General features: G+C 44.8%; 1 protein-coding gene across 1 annotated transcript in view; it reads right to left on the bottom strand.

Moving 5' to 3' along the window:
* The window catches only part of USP43 (ubiquitin specific peptidase 43), a 77733-nt gene that overhangs the window by 31358 nt on the left and 30091 nt on the right, over window positions 1-16284 (bottom strand). The window contains exons 6-12 of the mRNA XM_004376200.2: window positions 15787-15922; window positions 14422-14536; window positions 11079-11196; window positions 3060-3163; window positions 2154-2231; window positions 943-1069; window positions 491-839 (exon numbers count right to left, since the gene is read on the bottom strand). Of these exons, the coding sequence (XP_004376257.1) occupies window positions 491-839; window positions 943-1069; window positions 2154-2231; window positions 3060-3163; window positions 11079-11196; window positions 14422-14536; window positions 15787-15922 (1027 nt within the window). The remainder of the gene's footprint in view (window positions 1-490; window positions 840-942; window positions 1070-2153; window positions 2232-3059; window positions 3164-11078; window positions 11197-14421; window positions 14537-15786; window positions 15923-16284) is intronic.

The raw sequence follows: 16284 nt of genomic DNA on the forward strand, positions 1-16284 counted from the left end.
GTTGGAAGACAACAATGGACTCAAGCATGCCCAAGATCATGAGGATGGTGGGGGGACCCAGCAGTGTCTTTTTCTGTTGCACACGAGGTCACCACGAGTCAGAGCCAACTCAATGACAGTGAACAACAACAACATAGAATGAAAAATACCAAACCCGAATAAAAATAAAAATAAAAAGTACCAATCCCATTACATTGAATCACAGATGGGGGTCAGTGTCACTCTCTCAGCTCCCACAACTACCATCCTGTATTTGATATGATCTAAAATTTGGGCTGGAATTAACTCTATCTTCCAACCACCAACCTAGTTCTGTGGCTTGGGCCAGGTCTCCTCCCTCTCACATGTGCCCGGGTATGCAGTGAGGACTCTGCTCACGCTGAGTACATGAGTGAGCTCAGCATTCTAGGCTCTTCCCACGGCACCCCAGTGCTTGGCCCCACAGCCACAACACATGATCACCCCTGCCATGTGCCGAGACCAGGCTCACCTGTGTAATGCCCACCTTGGAGACTGCCGTGGTGGTTGCAGACAGCATACAAGTCGTACAGGAAGTCCAGCGGGTAGCCGTTGGGCAGGCAGGCTGGCTGCTTCCAGGAAGGACAGGGGCCTGGCCCGGGCTGGGGGCCACTGCTTCTTGGGGCCACGTGGGGGGCCATGTTGAGGCCGGCGAGCGGAAACTTCACCAGCGTGGAGAGCTTGTTTCTTCTCTCCCCGACTTGGCAGAACCTTTTGAGGTGGATGATGAGGATATCGGGCAGGGTCCACAGACTCAGCTTCACTGTCCCTTGCTGGAGGACTTTGCAATGGGGACACTTCCACGCATCATCCTGGGTCAGCTGGAAAGGAAGCCACCAGGATTGTGAAGCCCCCTGGCAGACGGCCAACCCACCGCAAAGCAGCCAGCCCCCTTCCCACCGGGGTGTGGGTGCAGGGCGGGACCTGCTCTTCCTTGGTGTAGAACTGGAAACACTCATCCAGGGTGCAGCTGGGCTGCTGGTGTGCTTGCTGCTGCTGCCACACGCTGTCTGCATCCGGGACCTGCTCCTCCTGGAGACTCCCAAACAGGCTGCACGGAGAGAAAACTGATGGGCATGGGGGGCTTCTCACCCTCAAGGGTGGTTTATCTATGACTCTGCAACAGGGAGGAAGGCATCCCCAGGGAGGCTAAGGTGCCCGTCCGGAGGGTTCCTGGGACACCTCATGCATACTTAGCGCACACTCCCTTTTACTGGAGTTGTCTGTCTCCCTGACCAGGTCCTTGAGAGACCAAGTCCTTGGCTTATTCGCCTTTGTCTTCCTCACCCTACACAGGGCCTGGCACCTCATAGGAGATCACTAAGTACTTGTTGGACTGAACAAGGTACTTTTGCAAAGTAAGGCTGAGGCACTTGTTGTTACAGAGGTAGCCAGGTATGATGATTAAGAGCACAGCCTCATGCCAGGCAGCCTGGGTTCAAATCCCAGCTTTGCCATGTACAAGCTGTGTGACTAAGCAATTGTTGAACCTGTGTCTGAAAAATGTGGGTTATAGTAGTGCCTACTTTATCAGGTGTAACGAAAATGAAATAGACTGCACATATGTACAGTGCTCAGGAGGGCAATGGTGGTTCATTGGTAGAACTCTTGCCTTCCGTGTAGGAGACCCGGTTTGATTCCTGGCCAGTGCACTTTATGTGCAGCCACCACCCATCTGTCAGTGGAGACTTGCATGTTCTGATGCTGAACAGGTTTCAGCAGAGGCTCTAGAATAAGACAGATGAGAAAGAAAGGCCTGGCAATCTACTCCTGAAAATCAGCCAGTGAAAACCCCATGGGTCACAACAGTCCCATCTGCAGCTGATCATGGGGATGGCACAGAATCAGGCAGCATTTCATTCAGTTGTGTATGGGGTCGCCATGAGTTGGGGCCAACCTGACAGCACTAACACCACCAACAAAAGTGCTCAGAGCAGCACCTGCACAGGGTAGGTGCTCCATAGCTGTCACCACCACCGCCATCCTCATTCTCCCTAGGGCTTCTCAGAGGAATGGCGTGCACTGCGTCAGAAATATGTGCACACTGCCTTACACTCATGCTGGGTTCAGGGAACGATTATTTGTGTAGGCAAAGCCCATCTTTCCTCTGCTGGAGGCAATTCAGTTGAACTCACCGCTCCTTAGCACGGCTATCCCATTCCACGGCCAACTTGACGTGTCGGGGGCCGCCCAGCCTCCTAAGGTGCAGAGCCCTGAGCAGAGAGCAAAGCCATCAGGAAACACAGAGTATCCTGCCCACAGCTCTGCGGGCTGAACGGTCTGCCTCCAGCCCCAGGACTGATCTTCCAAACAGAAATACACAAAAGGACTGTAAGCCAAGATCAGGTATCCTGACCTAAAGAAAGAGATAAGCCTCTTTCTTTAGGATCCCAAATCATCCATTTCCACAATGGAAGAGGGCAGGAGGCCTGCAATTGGAGAAAATTAATGTATACAGTAAAACTGTCTCTTAGATACGGTGCTGGCTAAGTCTGTGTAGATGCTGAGTCTGCCAAAGGCTTAGTCCTAAAACAGCCTCGTAGCCCTCTCTGCTCACTCCTTTGGGAGCTTTCGAGCTCTGAAGATTTGGGTTACTGCAGGGACACAGATCAAATCTCCCGTTGCAGCCCCAGCTACCTACTTGAACATCCTACAGAAATTACCAATGCTGGCAGTGCCTCAACTGAGCTGCTCGCCTCCCTCCACCTGGTGCTAAAGGAGCACCCACCAGCCAGCTGTGCAGCACATCTCCGAAACACGCCTGTCTAGATGTAAGGGTTAAAAACACAGAATGTGTAAAAGCGCATGACGTGGTGGCCATCACCGCTGAGGCAAGTGATCAACAGTAGTCAACACTGTAATCAGTTTCATTAACACACAGCCTCAAAGTTAGGTATATACTTAATTTATGTATTTATTGATACACCGCTTCAAAGTCACACATTTTTACATGTTTACATATTTATTAATACATAGCCTTAAAGCCTCATACTCAAATAAGAATACCCTCATTCTCTTACTGAATCTGGTGCACCCCTTACCTGTCAACTGCCCAGTGATAGAGGGGCCGACCGTCCTGCGGGGATAAGTAGCTGCAGGCCAGGGAATGCCCCACGACCCGGATGGAGAACAGCGTCCCCAGGTTCTGCCAAGATGGAATAGAGGAAAGGGGTCATCCTGTAGTGCCTATGTTGCCTTAAATTAAGACTCTAAGTGGCACATAAATTACTCAAACATGTAAACATTTTTTTTTCTATAGTCTATTTTGAATATTCTCTTAAGAACTGGTATTCAAAGACCAGACTTGCTGGTCTGACGTAGACTGGAAAAACCCCGAGAGTATGGCCCCCAGACACCCTTTTAACTCAGTAATGAAGCCACTCCCGACGTTCACCCTTCAGCCAGAGATTAGACAGGTCCATAAAAAAAATGACTAAAGGGGCACACCAGCCCAGGAACAAGGACTAGAAGGCAGGAAATGACAGGAAAGCTGGAAATAGGGAACTCAAGTTCGAGAAGGGAGAGTGCTGACTTGTTATAGGGCTGTTAACCAGTGTCATAAAAGAATATGTGTACTGTTTAATAAGAAACCAGTCTGCTCTGTAAACCTTCATCTAAACTACAATAAAAAGAAAAAAAATTGGTATTCAAAAAGTAAGACATATAAAAGGCTTTGGTTTTTAAAAATATCCATACTACATCTTTTAATGTGTGATCTAATGCTATGTTTAATACCTGAAACTCACCCCCCCCCCAAAAAAAATGAACACAGTATATTTAAATAACAAATGTTTAACTGGAACAGATACTAAAGTTGTCACTGATGACCTTGGCTACAACTGGAAAAAATAAAATTTTCTTCCAAAATCTGACAAAGGTAAGAGGCAGAAATTCTTATTTAAAAAAATAAATAAATAATGAAAGATAGGTTGAACTCAGACAACGGAAGAAGAAGAAAGCACTGTAATTCCAGGAAGACAGAATGATCCAAAATAGATTCAGAGAGCTATGAGTCCTTTGGTGGTGGCCAATCAGGCGGGCAGGGGAGCAGTGGGACACAAGGTTGGTAAGGTAAATCAGAACCAGGCTGTAGAGAGTCCTGAGCGTGAAGTTGCAAGAGTTCGTACGTCTGACTGGACTGTTAAAAAAAAAAAAAAAAACGTTGCTGTGGAGTTGATTCCTACTCATGGTGACCTATGTGTTACAGAGTAGAACTGAGCTCCATAGAGTTTTCTTTCTTTTAAACATTTTATTGTGGTTTGGGTGAAAGTTGACAGAGCAAATTAGTTTCCCGTTCAACAATTTATACACATTTTGTTTCATGACACACAGCTCACTATGGAACAGTCACAAATGATGACGCAAGATCCAGTTACACAGCAAGTTAACCTGGAGGGGACAGCCATCCTGGTGGACTGGATAAAATCTGCAGTGAGATTTGTTTACCCTAAGAAGGACTGCCCCTCTCCACTTCTAAATATCCAATGGAACACTCCAGAGGAAGCAGCTTATGTGCTGCTTATGCAAGCCATGCTGGAATGGCTTTATGGTGATCGGGATATTCATCCAATGAGCATGCCCCTTACACAGGTCATGGCAGATATGGTAATCAAGGGAGCCCCTCCTACATGGGCACCCCATGTAACCTTGCTACTGCAAAACAAAGCAACAATACAAGAAATCTTGTCGAATGTGTTGGCCCAGCTTCCCAGCATGGGTCTTACAGATGCAAGAAACATGAGGATGATTCATAGCAGAATAGGAAGAGGCAATGGGGAAAGAACTTACCCCAGGAGGACAGAGATTTTTAAATGGTTACCAGGAAATGGGGTGAATACAGTGGATACTGATGGAGTTGAGACAAAGGTTCTAATGCAGCACTACAGGAGGTTGGGTGGCCCAACAGAAACTCCTACTGGTCCTCCAATGTTAAAGAGGCCTAAACAAGTCCATTCTATACACCCCAGTCAGGAAGAATTTAATAATGGGAAGTCCCACCTGGGATCATTTAAAGCACAGGCTCAGCTAGTCGATCAAGATAAGGATTGAGGAGGGGGCCGGTCCAGCTCCCAGCAGGGGACCCGAGGCCATATGCACGTGTGGGTAAAATGGCCTGGGGGTGGGGCAGAGACCTTCTTGGGGCTCCTGGACACAGGAGCCCAATGTACTGTAATCCCAAACCCTGTCAATAAAGTCTTAAAGGGGTCTAAGGTAAGACTGGGGGATTTGGGGATGCAACGGTTGATGGAACTAAGGTGAAAGTTTGGATAAAAATTGGAAGATTTAAACAGATCTTGTATGAAGTAGTTGCATCTCTCTTTACCTGAATGAATTACTGCTATGAATATTATGTCTAATTGGGGAACAGTCCCTCTATCTGATATTGTAAACTGAAGGCATGTAAGTCTGCCTTTAGGCCAGTATTGACTGGACATGCTAAATGAGAACCATTAGAAGTGCCCAAACCCACTCAGGTTTTGTTAATTTAAAACAGTAAGGATACCAGGTGGACAAAAGGAAATTACTGCTTTGATTAAGGACATGCTTAATGCTGGAGTGCTGGTGCCAACAAATTCTGTGTTCAACAACCCCTGTATAGCCCATGAAAAAGGCAGATGGCTCATGGAGGATAACAGTAGACTATCAAAGCCTGAATCAAGTAGTGCCACTTGTGGTTTCAGCTGTTCCAGACATGGTATCAATGGTGCAGAAAATACAGCAGGCCAAAGGAGACTGGTACTCAGTAACTGAGCTTGCAAATGCCTTTTTCTCAATCCCAATCTCAGAAGAGCCAGCTGCAGTTTGCTTTTATATGGGAAGGATCCCAATTTACTTTCATTGTATTGCCACAAAGTTACGTGAATTCACTCACTGGCTTACTATCATAGTTTAGTTAGAAGAGACTTGGACTTGGTGCAGATCTCAAGTGTAATGATATATTATATTGACGATATATTGTTAATATCAAACACTGAAGAAAAGGCTAGGGCTTATTTAAATACAGTGGTGGCCCACATGACCAACACAGGCTGGTTAATAAATCCAGCAAAGATCCAGGGCCCTGCCAAATGGTGAAATTCTTGGGAATAACTTGGGTAGGAGCCAACTATGACATTCTGCAGGCAACCAAGAATAAGTTGCTGGCGCTACCTCCTCCCAAGACTAAGCAAGAGGCCCAGCATTTGGTTGGTCTATTTGGATTTTGGAGAATGCATATTCCACATCTGGGAATACTGCTGGCTTTGATCCATAAAACCACTCAGAAGAAAACCGTGTCCGAATGGGGGCCAGAGCAACAGCAGGCTATGTCTATGCCCTAAAGAAAGCGGTCTCACCCTCCCTGCCTTTAGGCCCTTATGATCCACATTCAGACATGATTTGGGGGGTGTCTGCCACATGTGAGACTGGAGCTTATGGCAAAAACCTGAGAACACCGCCCTACAGCGACCACTGGGATTCTGGACTAGAAAGCTTCCAGATGCTGCATCACAGTACATGCCATTTGAAAAGTAATTACTCGCCTGCTGTTGGGTGTTGAATGAGACCGCCTCAATGACAGGAGGACATAAAATCATCATGTCTTGGGTGATGTCAGAGAAACACTCTAATAAGGAAGGCGGTGTCCAAAATAGTTTCATAATAAAATGGAAATGGTTCATACAAGAACAAGCTACTAGGGGAATGCAGGGAGACACCCACCATATCCACAGGCAGGTAGTCTCTTTTCCCATAGGTCCTACCCTGGAACTGCCTGAGAAGCTGCCAGAGCCCATTTCTACATGGAAAGTGCCCTATGAACAACTTTCTGCTGACTAGCAGAAGGCTGCTTGGTTCATGGATGGCAGTTCCAGGGTACATCGACAACATTTGATGTGGAAAGCTGCTGCACTGAGACCAGCAGATGGAAAGACCCTAATTAAAGAAGGTAAGAACAATTCAGCTCAATGTGCTGAACTGCATGCTGTCTTCCTAGCCATGATGGAAGAATTGGACAATGGTAAGAGCCCATATGTTTGGATTTTTATTGATTCATGGGCAATGGCCAATGGACTGGCTATATGGTCAGGCAAATGAGTGATGGAAAGTTGGACTTATTAAGGGGACACCCGTGTGGAGAATAGATCTATGGAAAGCATTCTGGGAATTTAGAGGATGTATTAGAGTAGGACATGTCGATGCCTATCAGAAGAACCCCTTTCTTGGACTGGAAGGTGACTGGAATCAGCAAGTGGACCTGTTGGTATGCTCACTTGTGGTAGCCAATTGGGTCCATGAAATGAGCATACATGGGGGTGCTGCAGCAATGCTGAGCTGGACTGAATCTAGACACATCCCTGTTGCACCTGTTGAGGCACAAAATGCCAGTAAGGACTGCTCTGTCTGCCAGCAAGAAAGACAGAGGTTGCAGATGGCTATGGGGTAGATTCCCCAGGAGGAAGGCCCTGCACATGGCTGATTATATTGGCAAGTTGATTATATCAGACCAATGATGCCAATGGCACCAGGTGGCTACAAATGGGTCCTCACAGGAATAGATATTTACTTTGGACTGGGCTTTGTATATCCCGTGACAGATGTAAATGCCAAAAACACTGTTAAGGGATTGGAACATAAGATATTGTATCAATTTGGGCCACTGAGTGTCATTTCATCAGACCAAGGAACACACTTTACAGCCCACAGGGTGCAGCAATGGGCCAAGAAACATCATATTAAATGGATGTACCATATTGCATACCACCCTCAGAGTGATGGTTTGATAGAGAATTGGAATGGGCAGTTGAAACATTTATTATCTAAAATAAGGGGAGATAAAGGTATGAAGGGCTGGCTCACACACCTTCATGAGTGTGTGCTCACACTCAACATGAGGGGGCAAAGGATCACCACTAGACAGATTCCTATGCTTCTTTGGGGGATCTGGGGAAGAGGGAGTGGGGAGGATGCTGGTGCCACTGTATAGTTCTTCCCCACATGACTTAAAATTGCTTTTTTCTTGCCAGATACTGTGGTCCCAGGACCAGGGATGTAGCTGTGGGTGCCAGAACAAGGGGTGATCCCTAAGCAAGAGACTGTAACTATATCCCTGAACTGTGTGCCAGAATTCCTAAGGGCCTGATGGGATAGAATGTACCTTCACACCATCTGGCAAAATTGGGGTTGACAGTGAATATTGCCATATTGCCTAGTAGTAGAGATAGGCACTAGTACAACCACTAGCATTGTCCCTATGTAACCCTATCCAACATGAATGGGAGTGGATGGAGGGGGAAGCACTTGCTAGACTGGTCTCGCTACCAGCAACCTGGACTGGCACAGCATCTGAACCTGATGTCCCTTCCTAAGGTGCAAAAATTTGGGTAAAAATAAATGACAAATGGAAGGAAGGAAAAATAATAGCCGAAGGTAAAGGAATGAATAAATGAGTTATGCCGTGGGGGAAATCTAACATTATGCTGATACCTTGAGAGAGGCTCAGACCAACGGAATAATCTTCTCTCAGTTAAATTTGATCAGGGGCTACAAAGCATGAATCTGAGACAACTCTTGGAGAAGCTGACCAGATCTCATGGACACCGGCAGCAGACCTCAATGGTGGGTACCTGAGTAACCTCACCCCGAACGCTTTGCCCTACTGAAGGACTTATTTATTGTTAATGACTGTTTTTGACTGGTGAAATGATTGGGAGGGGTAACTTAATCCTTCAAGTACGAAAGGGCCAATGGCTAGAAGAGCCAGAGGGTGGCCTGTAGTGCAGTAAATTAATTAATATGGCCCTTCTAGCCATAGTCTTTGTGACTCCTACACAATGATCGTGTGGGACTATGCAAATAAGATGTTTGTAGCCCACCAAGGGGATTGGATAGCTTGCTAATAATGCAAATAAGTTCTGTGGAACCCTGGGGGGGGGGGGTGAGACCATGCAAATAAGGTGTACTGAACCCGAGCGAGGAGATTGGTCAGTTTTGCCATCCTACTAAGCTTAAAATGAGCCATCCCAGAAGCAGAAATGAGGGCCCTCACTACCACCAAGAAGAGACAGGAGCAGAGTATGTTCTTTGGACCCAAGGTCCCTGCACTGAGAACTTCCTAGACCCAGGAGTCAGAGACAGTGCAAGGTGGTGGGAAGCGGCAGCAGACAAACAGTGGCAGCAGAACCAGGAGACTGGCACGAGACAGTACAGTGGGCTTCCCAGTTCACAGAGCAAGGCAGTTACAGTGGGTGTACTGACCCACAGAGCGAGAGAGCTGAGTGCCTTCGGGCCGAGGCTTACTGGTGGAGCGAGGTGCCTCTGGGCACTTATTGGTAGAGCTAAAGAGCTTTGTAACATTTGCCAGAGCAGGGCAGAAGCCGGGCCAAGGGGTCGAGGAGCCGAGGGGCCAAGGGCCAGAGAGAGCTGTGCCTGTGGGCACAGCTGAGAAGCTATCCTGATCAAAGAACTGTATCCTGAGCCGTTCCTGATCCTGAATTGTAACCTGTTACTTCCTGAACAAACCCCATAACTCTAAGTATGGTCTGTGAGTTCTGTGTGGCCATTGCAATGAATCGTTGAACCCAGAGAAGAAGTAGAGAGTGCCGTGGGAGGGACAGTTGGTGCCAGAATTGGTAACAAGGTTGGAGACAGGAGGCATTTCTGACCTCTGCCTCACAGGAATCAGCCATGGGCTGATGACCTTGATTCTTCCCCCTTGTGAAGTTCAACAAAGAGGTCCGACGACGACACTGCCTCCTTGCCATTTTTACAGCAGGTGAAGATCAAGGACCGTTGAACTGCATGTTCACATGAAAATGGTTTTATTCAATTTCAACAATAGGGAGCACAACGGCTGGAGGATGGCTAGAAGCTATTACTAGGTACTCTGACCTACTTGTGAAGAAGTGAGAGTTTCTAATTCTGGCACTCTGACAGATCCGCTGTGCAGGACATACAGCAGAACCCTTTAGCAATAAAGGTGGGAAAGTGTTTAATGAAGTGATATTTGGTATAAATCCTGAATCAAACTCGAGGTTTTCCCTGAGCAGGAAGGAACTTATTGTGAGGATTAATCTCTGAAATAAGTTTGGTATATCCCCCAAATGCAAAGCTCTTACTAAGAGAATACCAAAAAAAAAGAAAAGAAGAAACCGAACCCATTGCTGTTGATCGATCCTGACTCATGGCAACACCGCATGTTACAGAGTAGAACTGCTCCATAAAGTTTTCTTGGCCCTAAACTTTACAGAAGCAGATCTCCAGGACTTTCTTCCATGGTGTCGCTGGGTAGATTCGAACTGCCAATCTTTAGGTTAGTAGTCAAGCACAAATCGTTTGTGCCCCGCAGGGACCTTACTAGTTGGGGGAAACAAAATTTGGGTCTTATTGGACTGTTCCCGAAAAATTCAACATCTTCTGTGTCAAGCAGGCATCAAAATAGTTTCTGATACTATATGGGCTAAAAGTAATGATTTTAGGATGTATTTTTTTTATTATTATTTAGAAACTATCAGTCTAAGAATAAATAAATGAACAAGGCAAAGGAGGTGTTTTCCCTTGAGTTTTTGTTCAGCTTTTCGAAAACTGGACAATGTTATTTTAATACCTAGACTTTTATATTTGGGCATAATCATCAATTTTATTTTTCCACAAAAATTATATCTCAGTCTCTTGTAATTTTTGTTCCAAATGTATAAGTTACAATTTATTACAATATACTATCCTCAAAAAAAAAATATGAAAAGCCATAAATATACAAAACTGAGAGTTAACTATGTAAACCCCACTCATTAGCCCAATAGTGTTTTGAAAGATGTAACAAGAAAAAGCTCCATCCCATGAAAGGTGTTTTGTAATGCCACAAAGAGTAAAATACTACAGGTCATAAAATGGTTACTTCCTGGAGCATAAATTAAAGTTGTTGTATGAGCCAATGGGGGCACTCTCATAGATAGCAAATTCCCTCTCATAAGCTACGCCTGGAATCCTCACCCCCTACTCCTTACACACATACATACCACACCCACACACACCACACACACACACACGTACCACACACGCACGCACCACACACACACACACACACCCAACTGCATGGGGGCCTCACTCTTCATGAGATAGCAGACTTTACTGAGAATACACTGCTGGAGCTGGGGCCAGGAAACGCCTCTGTCTTCCCTCACCAGGAAAGGTGGCCCAAACCTGAAATCCCAAGGAAAACAGGTAATTTCAGTAAAGGAAAAAAATATATATCCAACAATCATCAGTGTTTGGACTCCTCTCAGTTGGATGATGGAAGAGTTAAGCATGAAATACAAGGCTTTGTACACAGTAGGTGCTCAATGCATAACTGCCAACCATATACCCGGGTCACACAATCCCCATTACAAATGGAGACCAGTTGCAATCGAGTCAACTGGCTCATGGTGACCCCATGTGTATAGAGTAGAACTGCTCCATAGGGTTTTCAAGGCTGTGACTTTTCGAAGCAGATCACCAGGCCTGTCTTCTGAGGTGCCTCTGATGGGTTCGAACCACCCAACTTTTTGGCTAGAAGTCAAGCATTTAAGCATTTGTGCCACCCACGGTCTCCTAAATGGAGACATTAGGATGTAAACAGAGGCCCAAAGACACAAAACCAAGGAGACATTGCAGTGTAAATACACCATTCCTAAATGATCAACTGGCTGATAAATTCTCTTCCCTACAGTAGAGAGAGTCCCTGGGTTGTGCAAACGTAATGCCTGGGCTGCTAACTGAAACGTTAGAGGTCTTCCAGAAGACCTGACAACCTACCTCCAAAATATCAGCCACTGAAAACCCTATGGAGCACAGTTCTACTCTGACAAACATGGGGTCATCATGAGTCGGGAGTCAACTGAAGGGCAACTGGTTACAGTAGAGACGAAGAGTAAGAGAACAATGGAACGAGAGGAAAGCAAGGCAGAGATAAACCCAAAGGGAACCCAGTCCAGTTGACATAAGTGTCAGTTTTGTGTCTCAGGAATATTTTCATAACTGAGCATATTTTCCACATCCCAGATTCATAAGCATTCAGCAGTGAGGTTGCAGTGCTAAGAACACTGTATATGAATGTGGCTGTCAATCCTAGCTCTATCACGGGCGCCTCTGGATGGATCACGGAGCCACTCACTGCTCCCCGGCCACACCACATGAGGTTGTGGTGAGGATCCAATGAGGTAAGAATGTGAAACTGTTGGGTAAACTTTGGTAAAACACAGTCCAAACATGAGGTGGAATGTCTGTATGGGCAAGGGCACTAGGCATTCATTGTATGGACAGATCAGTTTATTTAACTAACGCTCTATTGCTAGGCATGCAGGTGGCTTCAGAGTTTTTATTTAAACAATACTTGTTTATTTCAGGAGCTCCATATGTTCTTCTACCTACATCTTTGAGTGCACCTGACCAATTGTTTCTTTAGGATAAATTTCCAGAAGTAGAAATGCAAGGCCAAATTTTTAATCGTCCTCCAGAAAAGTCATACCAATTTACCAGTAAGGTCAGTACCAGATTCCCTGGTCTCTTCCCCAGAATGAGTATCATTAATTTTCAAAAATTCTTTAACAACCTAAAGGGTTAAGAATGGTATCTTGCTATTGCAAACAGAATTTCTTCTACTACTAATGAAGCTGAATATATTAACCTATGCTTGTATTTCTCCTGTGAACTGTTGTTAATCTTTGTGACTCATATTTCTAAGTGCGCTTGTCCCTTTCTTAATAATTTGAGAGAGCTAGGTTTTCTATGATAGGTCACAAGCCTTCACCTGTCACATGGTGTAAATATTTTTTGTCATTTGTCCTCTGCCTTTCAAATTTGCCTCTAGTTTCAAATTTGATATTTTAAATACATTTAATTTTTTCCTTTATAGCTCCCTATCTTAGGTACTAAAATAGCCCCCTACCCAAAGACATAAATATTCCCTTATATTGTCTTCAGAAAGTTATTTTAAGCTTTCCTTTTTTATAATTATCTCTCTAACCAACCTGGAATTTATATATGGGAATTTATGGTGGGAGTAAAAGAATGATTATTTAAAAAGAAAAACATCAATTAGCCCAGCCTCACTTATTAAATAATTCATTCATTCCCTAGTAGTATGAAACATCTTTTTCATTATAGGATAAAAACTTACATACAGTTTGGCCTATTCTGTTCTTTTGATTAATTGTATATTCTTCTGACCATATCGCAATATATTAACTAAAAGTTTATTCTGTTTAACAGTACAATCCCTCTTCCCCCACCCCACCCTTCCATATTTTCTGGGTATTCTTACCAGTTTATTTCAGATAAATTTGAGAAACATTTTCTCAATCTACAACTTTTTATTGGAATTCTATCTTTTGAACTTTATTCGAACTATGTAAGAAAGCTATCTGGGTTTGTACAGTTGTGATGTAATCAGTCACTTTCTTGAACCCTTTCATTGGTTCTAATCACTTTCCAGTCCTTGGTTTTCTAGACAATCATATAATCTACAAATACTGATAATTTTATCTCCTCTTTCCTTATACCGGTTGCTGCTGAGTTGATTCCAACTCATAGCAACCCTACAGGACACAGTAGAACTGCCCATAGGGTTTCCAAAGAGTGGCTGGTGGATTTGAACTACAGACCTTTTGGTTGGCAACCAAACTCTTAACCTCTGTGCCACCAGGGGTCCTCTTTCCTTTTAACCAGCTCTGTTTTCCTTGTCTTGTTGTACTCCCTTATAGTATATTGTAAGGGACATAATATAAAATTTATATTATAAATATAAACATAATATAAAATATTAATGGTGAGAGCAGGAATCTTGCTTCTGCAATTAACAGGAAAACCTCCAATGTTTAATTGTTAAGGATGATATTAGCCATCTGCTTAAGGCAGATATTTTTGATCCTCCTGATCAGAAAGTACTCTACCTCCAGTTCCTGGTTTATTACTTGGGAATACGTTGTTGTGGTGGGCGGCCATCAAGTAGGCCCCCGACTCATGGCAACCCCATGAACAACGGAACAAAACGCTGCCCTGTGCCATCCCCATGACCAAAAGCAGATCAAACCTCTGTGATCCATAGGGTTTTCATTGGCTGATTTTCAGAAGTAAATCACCAGACCATTCCTCCTAGTCCATCGTTAGTCTGGAAGTTCTGCTGAAACCTGTTCAGCATCATAGCAACACACAAGCCTCCACTGACAGATGGGTGGTGGCTGTGCGTGAAGTGCATTGGCCGGGAATTGAACACAGGTCTCCCGCATGGAAGGCAAGAATTTTACCACTGAAACACTACTGCCCTCACTTGGGAATATGTTGCATTTTATCAAATTAGAATCACTCTAGACAGAATCCCAAGTACATGTCAAAAATCTCAGATATCACATTTAAAAAAAAATAATAAAAAGGATGAGCTACACATACCTGCTAGCCTGCTGCCCTGACCCCACCAAGTTACAGAAGAGGATTAGCACCTTGTTCTCTTGCTGGCCTTCATGGGTTGCCAAGCGGGGGGAGACCGGCCGACCAGATGGATGAACTGGAAGAGAGAGGGTTGAGTTTGCATTCTTCAAGGATCTGTTCCTGGGTCAGAACCTTAGTCTCTCTAACCCCTGTTTGCCTTTGAGCATCTATGAGCCACCAGTGGGACAACACTAGAGGGCTTCAGGAAAGGATATAAGAAGGGTCTGGCTCCTGGGTCACCTGGCATACAAAAATCACACACATGGCGGTTAATCTGCAGTTGTGGTCAGTCAATCCTTTTCCAATAAGGGCAGGGATTTAATTAACACTTTCAAAGGCAATCTGACAAATACTCCAAAATGGTTTTGGTTGCTTTTTTGCCTTGATCAGAGAGCCCCAGAGCAGCCTCTCTCTTAGAAAGCCAACATAAGAAGAACACAGAAGGTGAGGATCTTCACCACTGAAGAAGTAAGGCAAATGATGGACTACCCTCAACTCCCTGTCAGTTCTGAAACTTTGGCTTTCAAGGCAAAGATGTGCCCCCTGTGATGGAATGTGAAATGAGTTATAACATAATCAGGGTCAGTCACGTCTAGTTAGTTTCCATGCCCTGAATAACCCTGTAGACTTGCAGCACCTGAAGACCTCCAGGCTGAGAGTATGGGGCCAGGGCATAGGAGTCATCAGGGAATTTGATAACATTGTCACAGAAGCCTTTAAACATGGGTCTTCTTGACTGTTTAATTGGTCCAAAATGTATACTGACCAGCAAGGAAAGACTGTCAGAAATGGACCACTTTAGCTAACCCAAAGTTTAGGGAGAGTAGGCTTTTGGAAGTGAACTGTTAGCAAAAAGTTACTAACTCCCACTTTTGTATCTACTGATCAAATCTGTAAAAGTTTTATTCAAAGCACAGACCTGGGAGCATAACAACACTGAAGACAGACATCACCCAGCACCTACACTGAATGGCGAGTCTTACAGTATGGTCCCCAGGACCAGCAGCATCAGCATTACCTGGGAACTTGTTATTATGCAGACGTTTGGATCCCATGCCAGATGCACCAAATCAGAAACTCCGTGGGTGGAGCCCAGCAATCGGCTTTAACAAGCCACCCAGTTGATTCTGATACTCTCCAAGGTTTGAGAATCCTTGTACTGTATTTTAGCTAAATAAGTTTTAATACAGTCATCTCTACACCAAATATTGGGGGCCTGGGGGGTGGGGACCAGGGTAAATGTCTTATACCTTAGCCCTCAGTGAGTACCCTCTCAAACCTATAACTCAAAATATCCCAACAGAATGATGCAAAGCACCATTGTACCTGAGGGTTTCCCCTGGCCAGGTGATGAAGGAGCGTGAAAAGCATACACATTGTCTCCCTCTGCAATGGTATTCAAGTCGTCCTCATCAAAGAAGGACCGATGGAATCCACTGGGATGCAGTTCCACCAAGATCACCTAGAATGAGGAGGATCATTTTCCTTCTTGTTTTCTCAAAGAGAACTTAGCAAACAATAATTCTGAAAGTGGCTGACAGTCTTACAGCCCTCTTTGCCCTTTCCTTCCTTTTGACTAAGTGCTTCCTTATTTTTAGTTAAGGAAACACAGTAGGTATAACAATTAGATTGATCAAAGACATGTCAACTGCAACAACGGAATATCATCAAAGCGTTGGGGGGAGAAGGAAAAAGAAAGTGTGATCATAGTTGTTAGGTGTCGTGGAGTCACTTCCAACTCATAGTGATCCTACAGGACAGAGGGTTTCCAAGGAGCGACTAGTGGATTTGAACTGCTGACCTTTTTGGTTAGCAGCCAAGATC

The sequence above is a fragment of the Trichechus manatus genome, unplaced genomic scaffold, assembly GCF_000243295.1.
Source record: "Trichechus manatus latirostris isolate Lorelei unplaced genomic scaffold, TriManLat1.0 scaffold00040, whole genome shotgun sequence".
NCBI classification, from domain to species: Eukaryota; Metazoa; Chordata; class Mammalia; order Sirenia; family Trichechidae; genus Trichechus; species Trichechus manatus.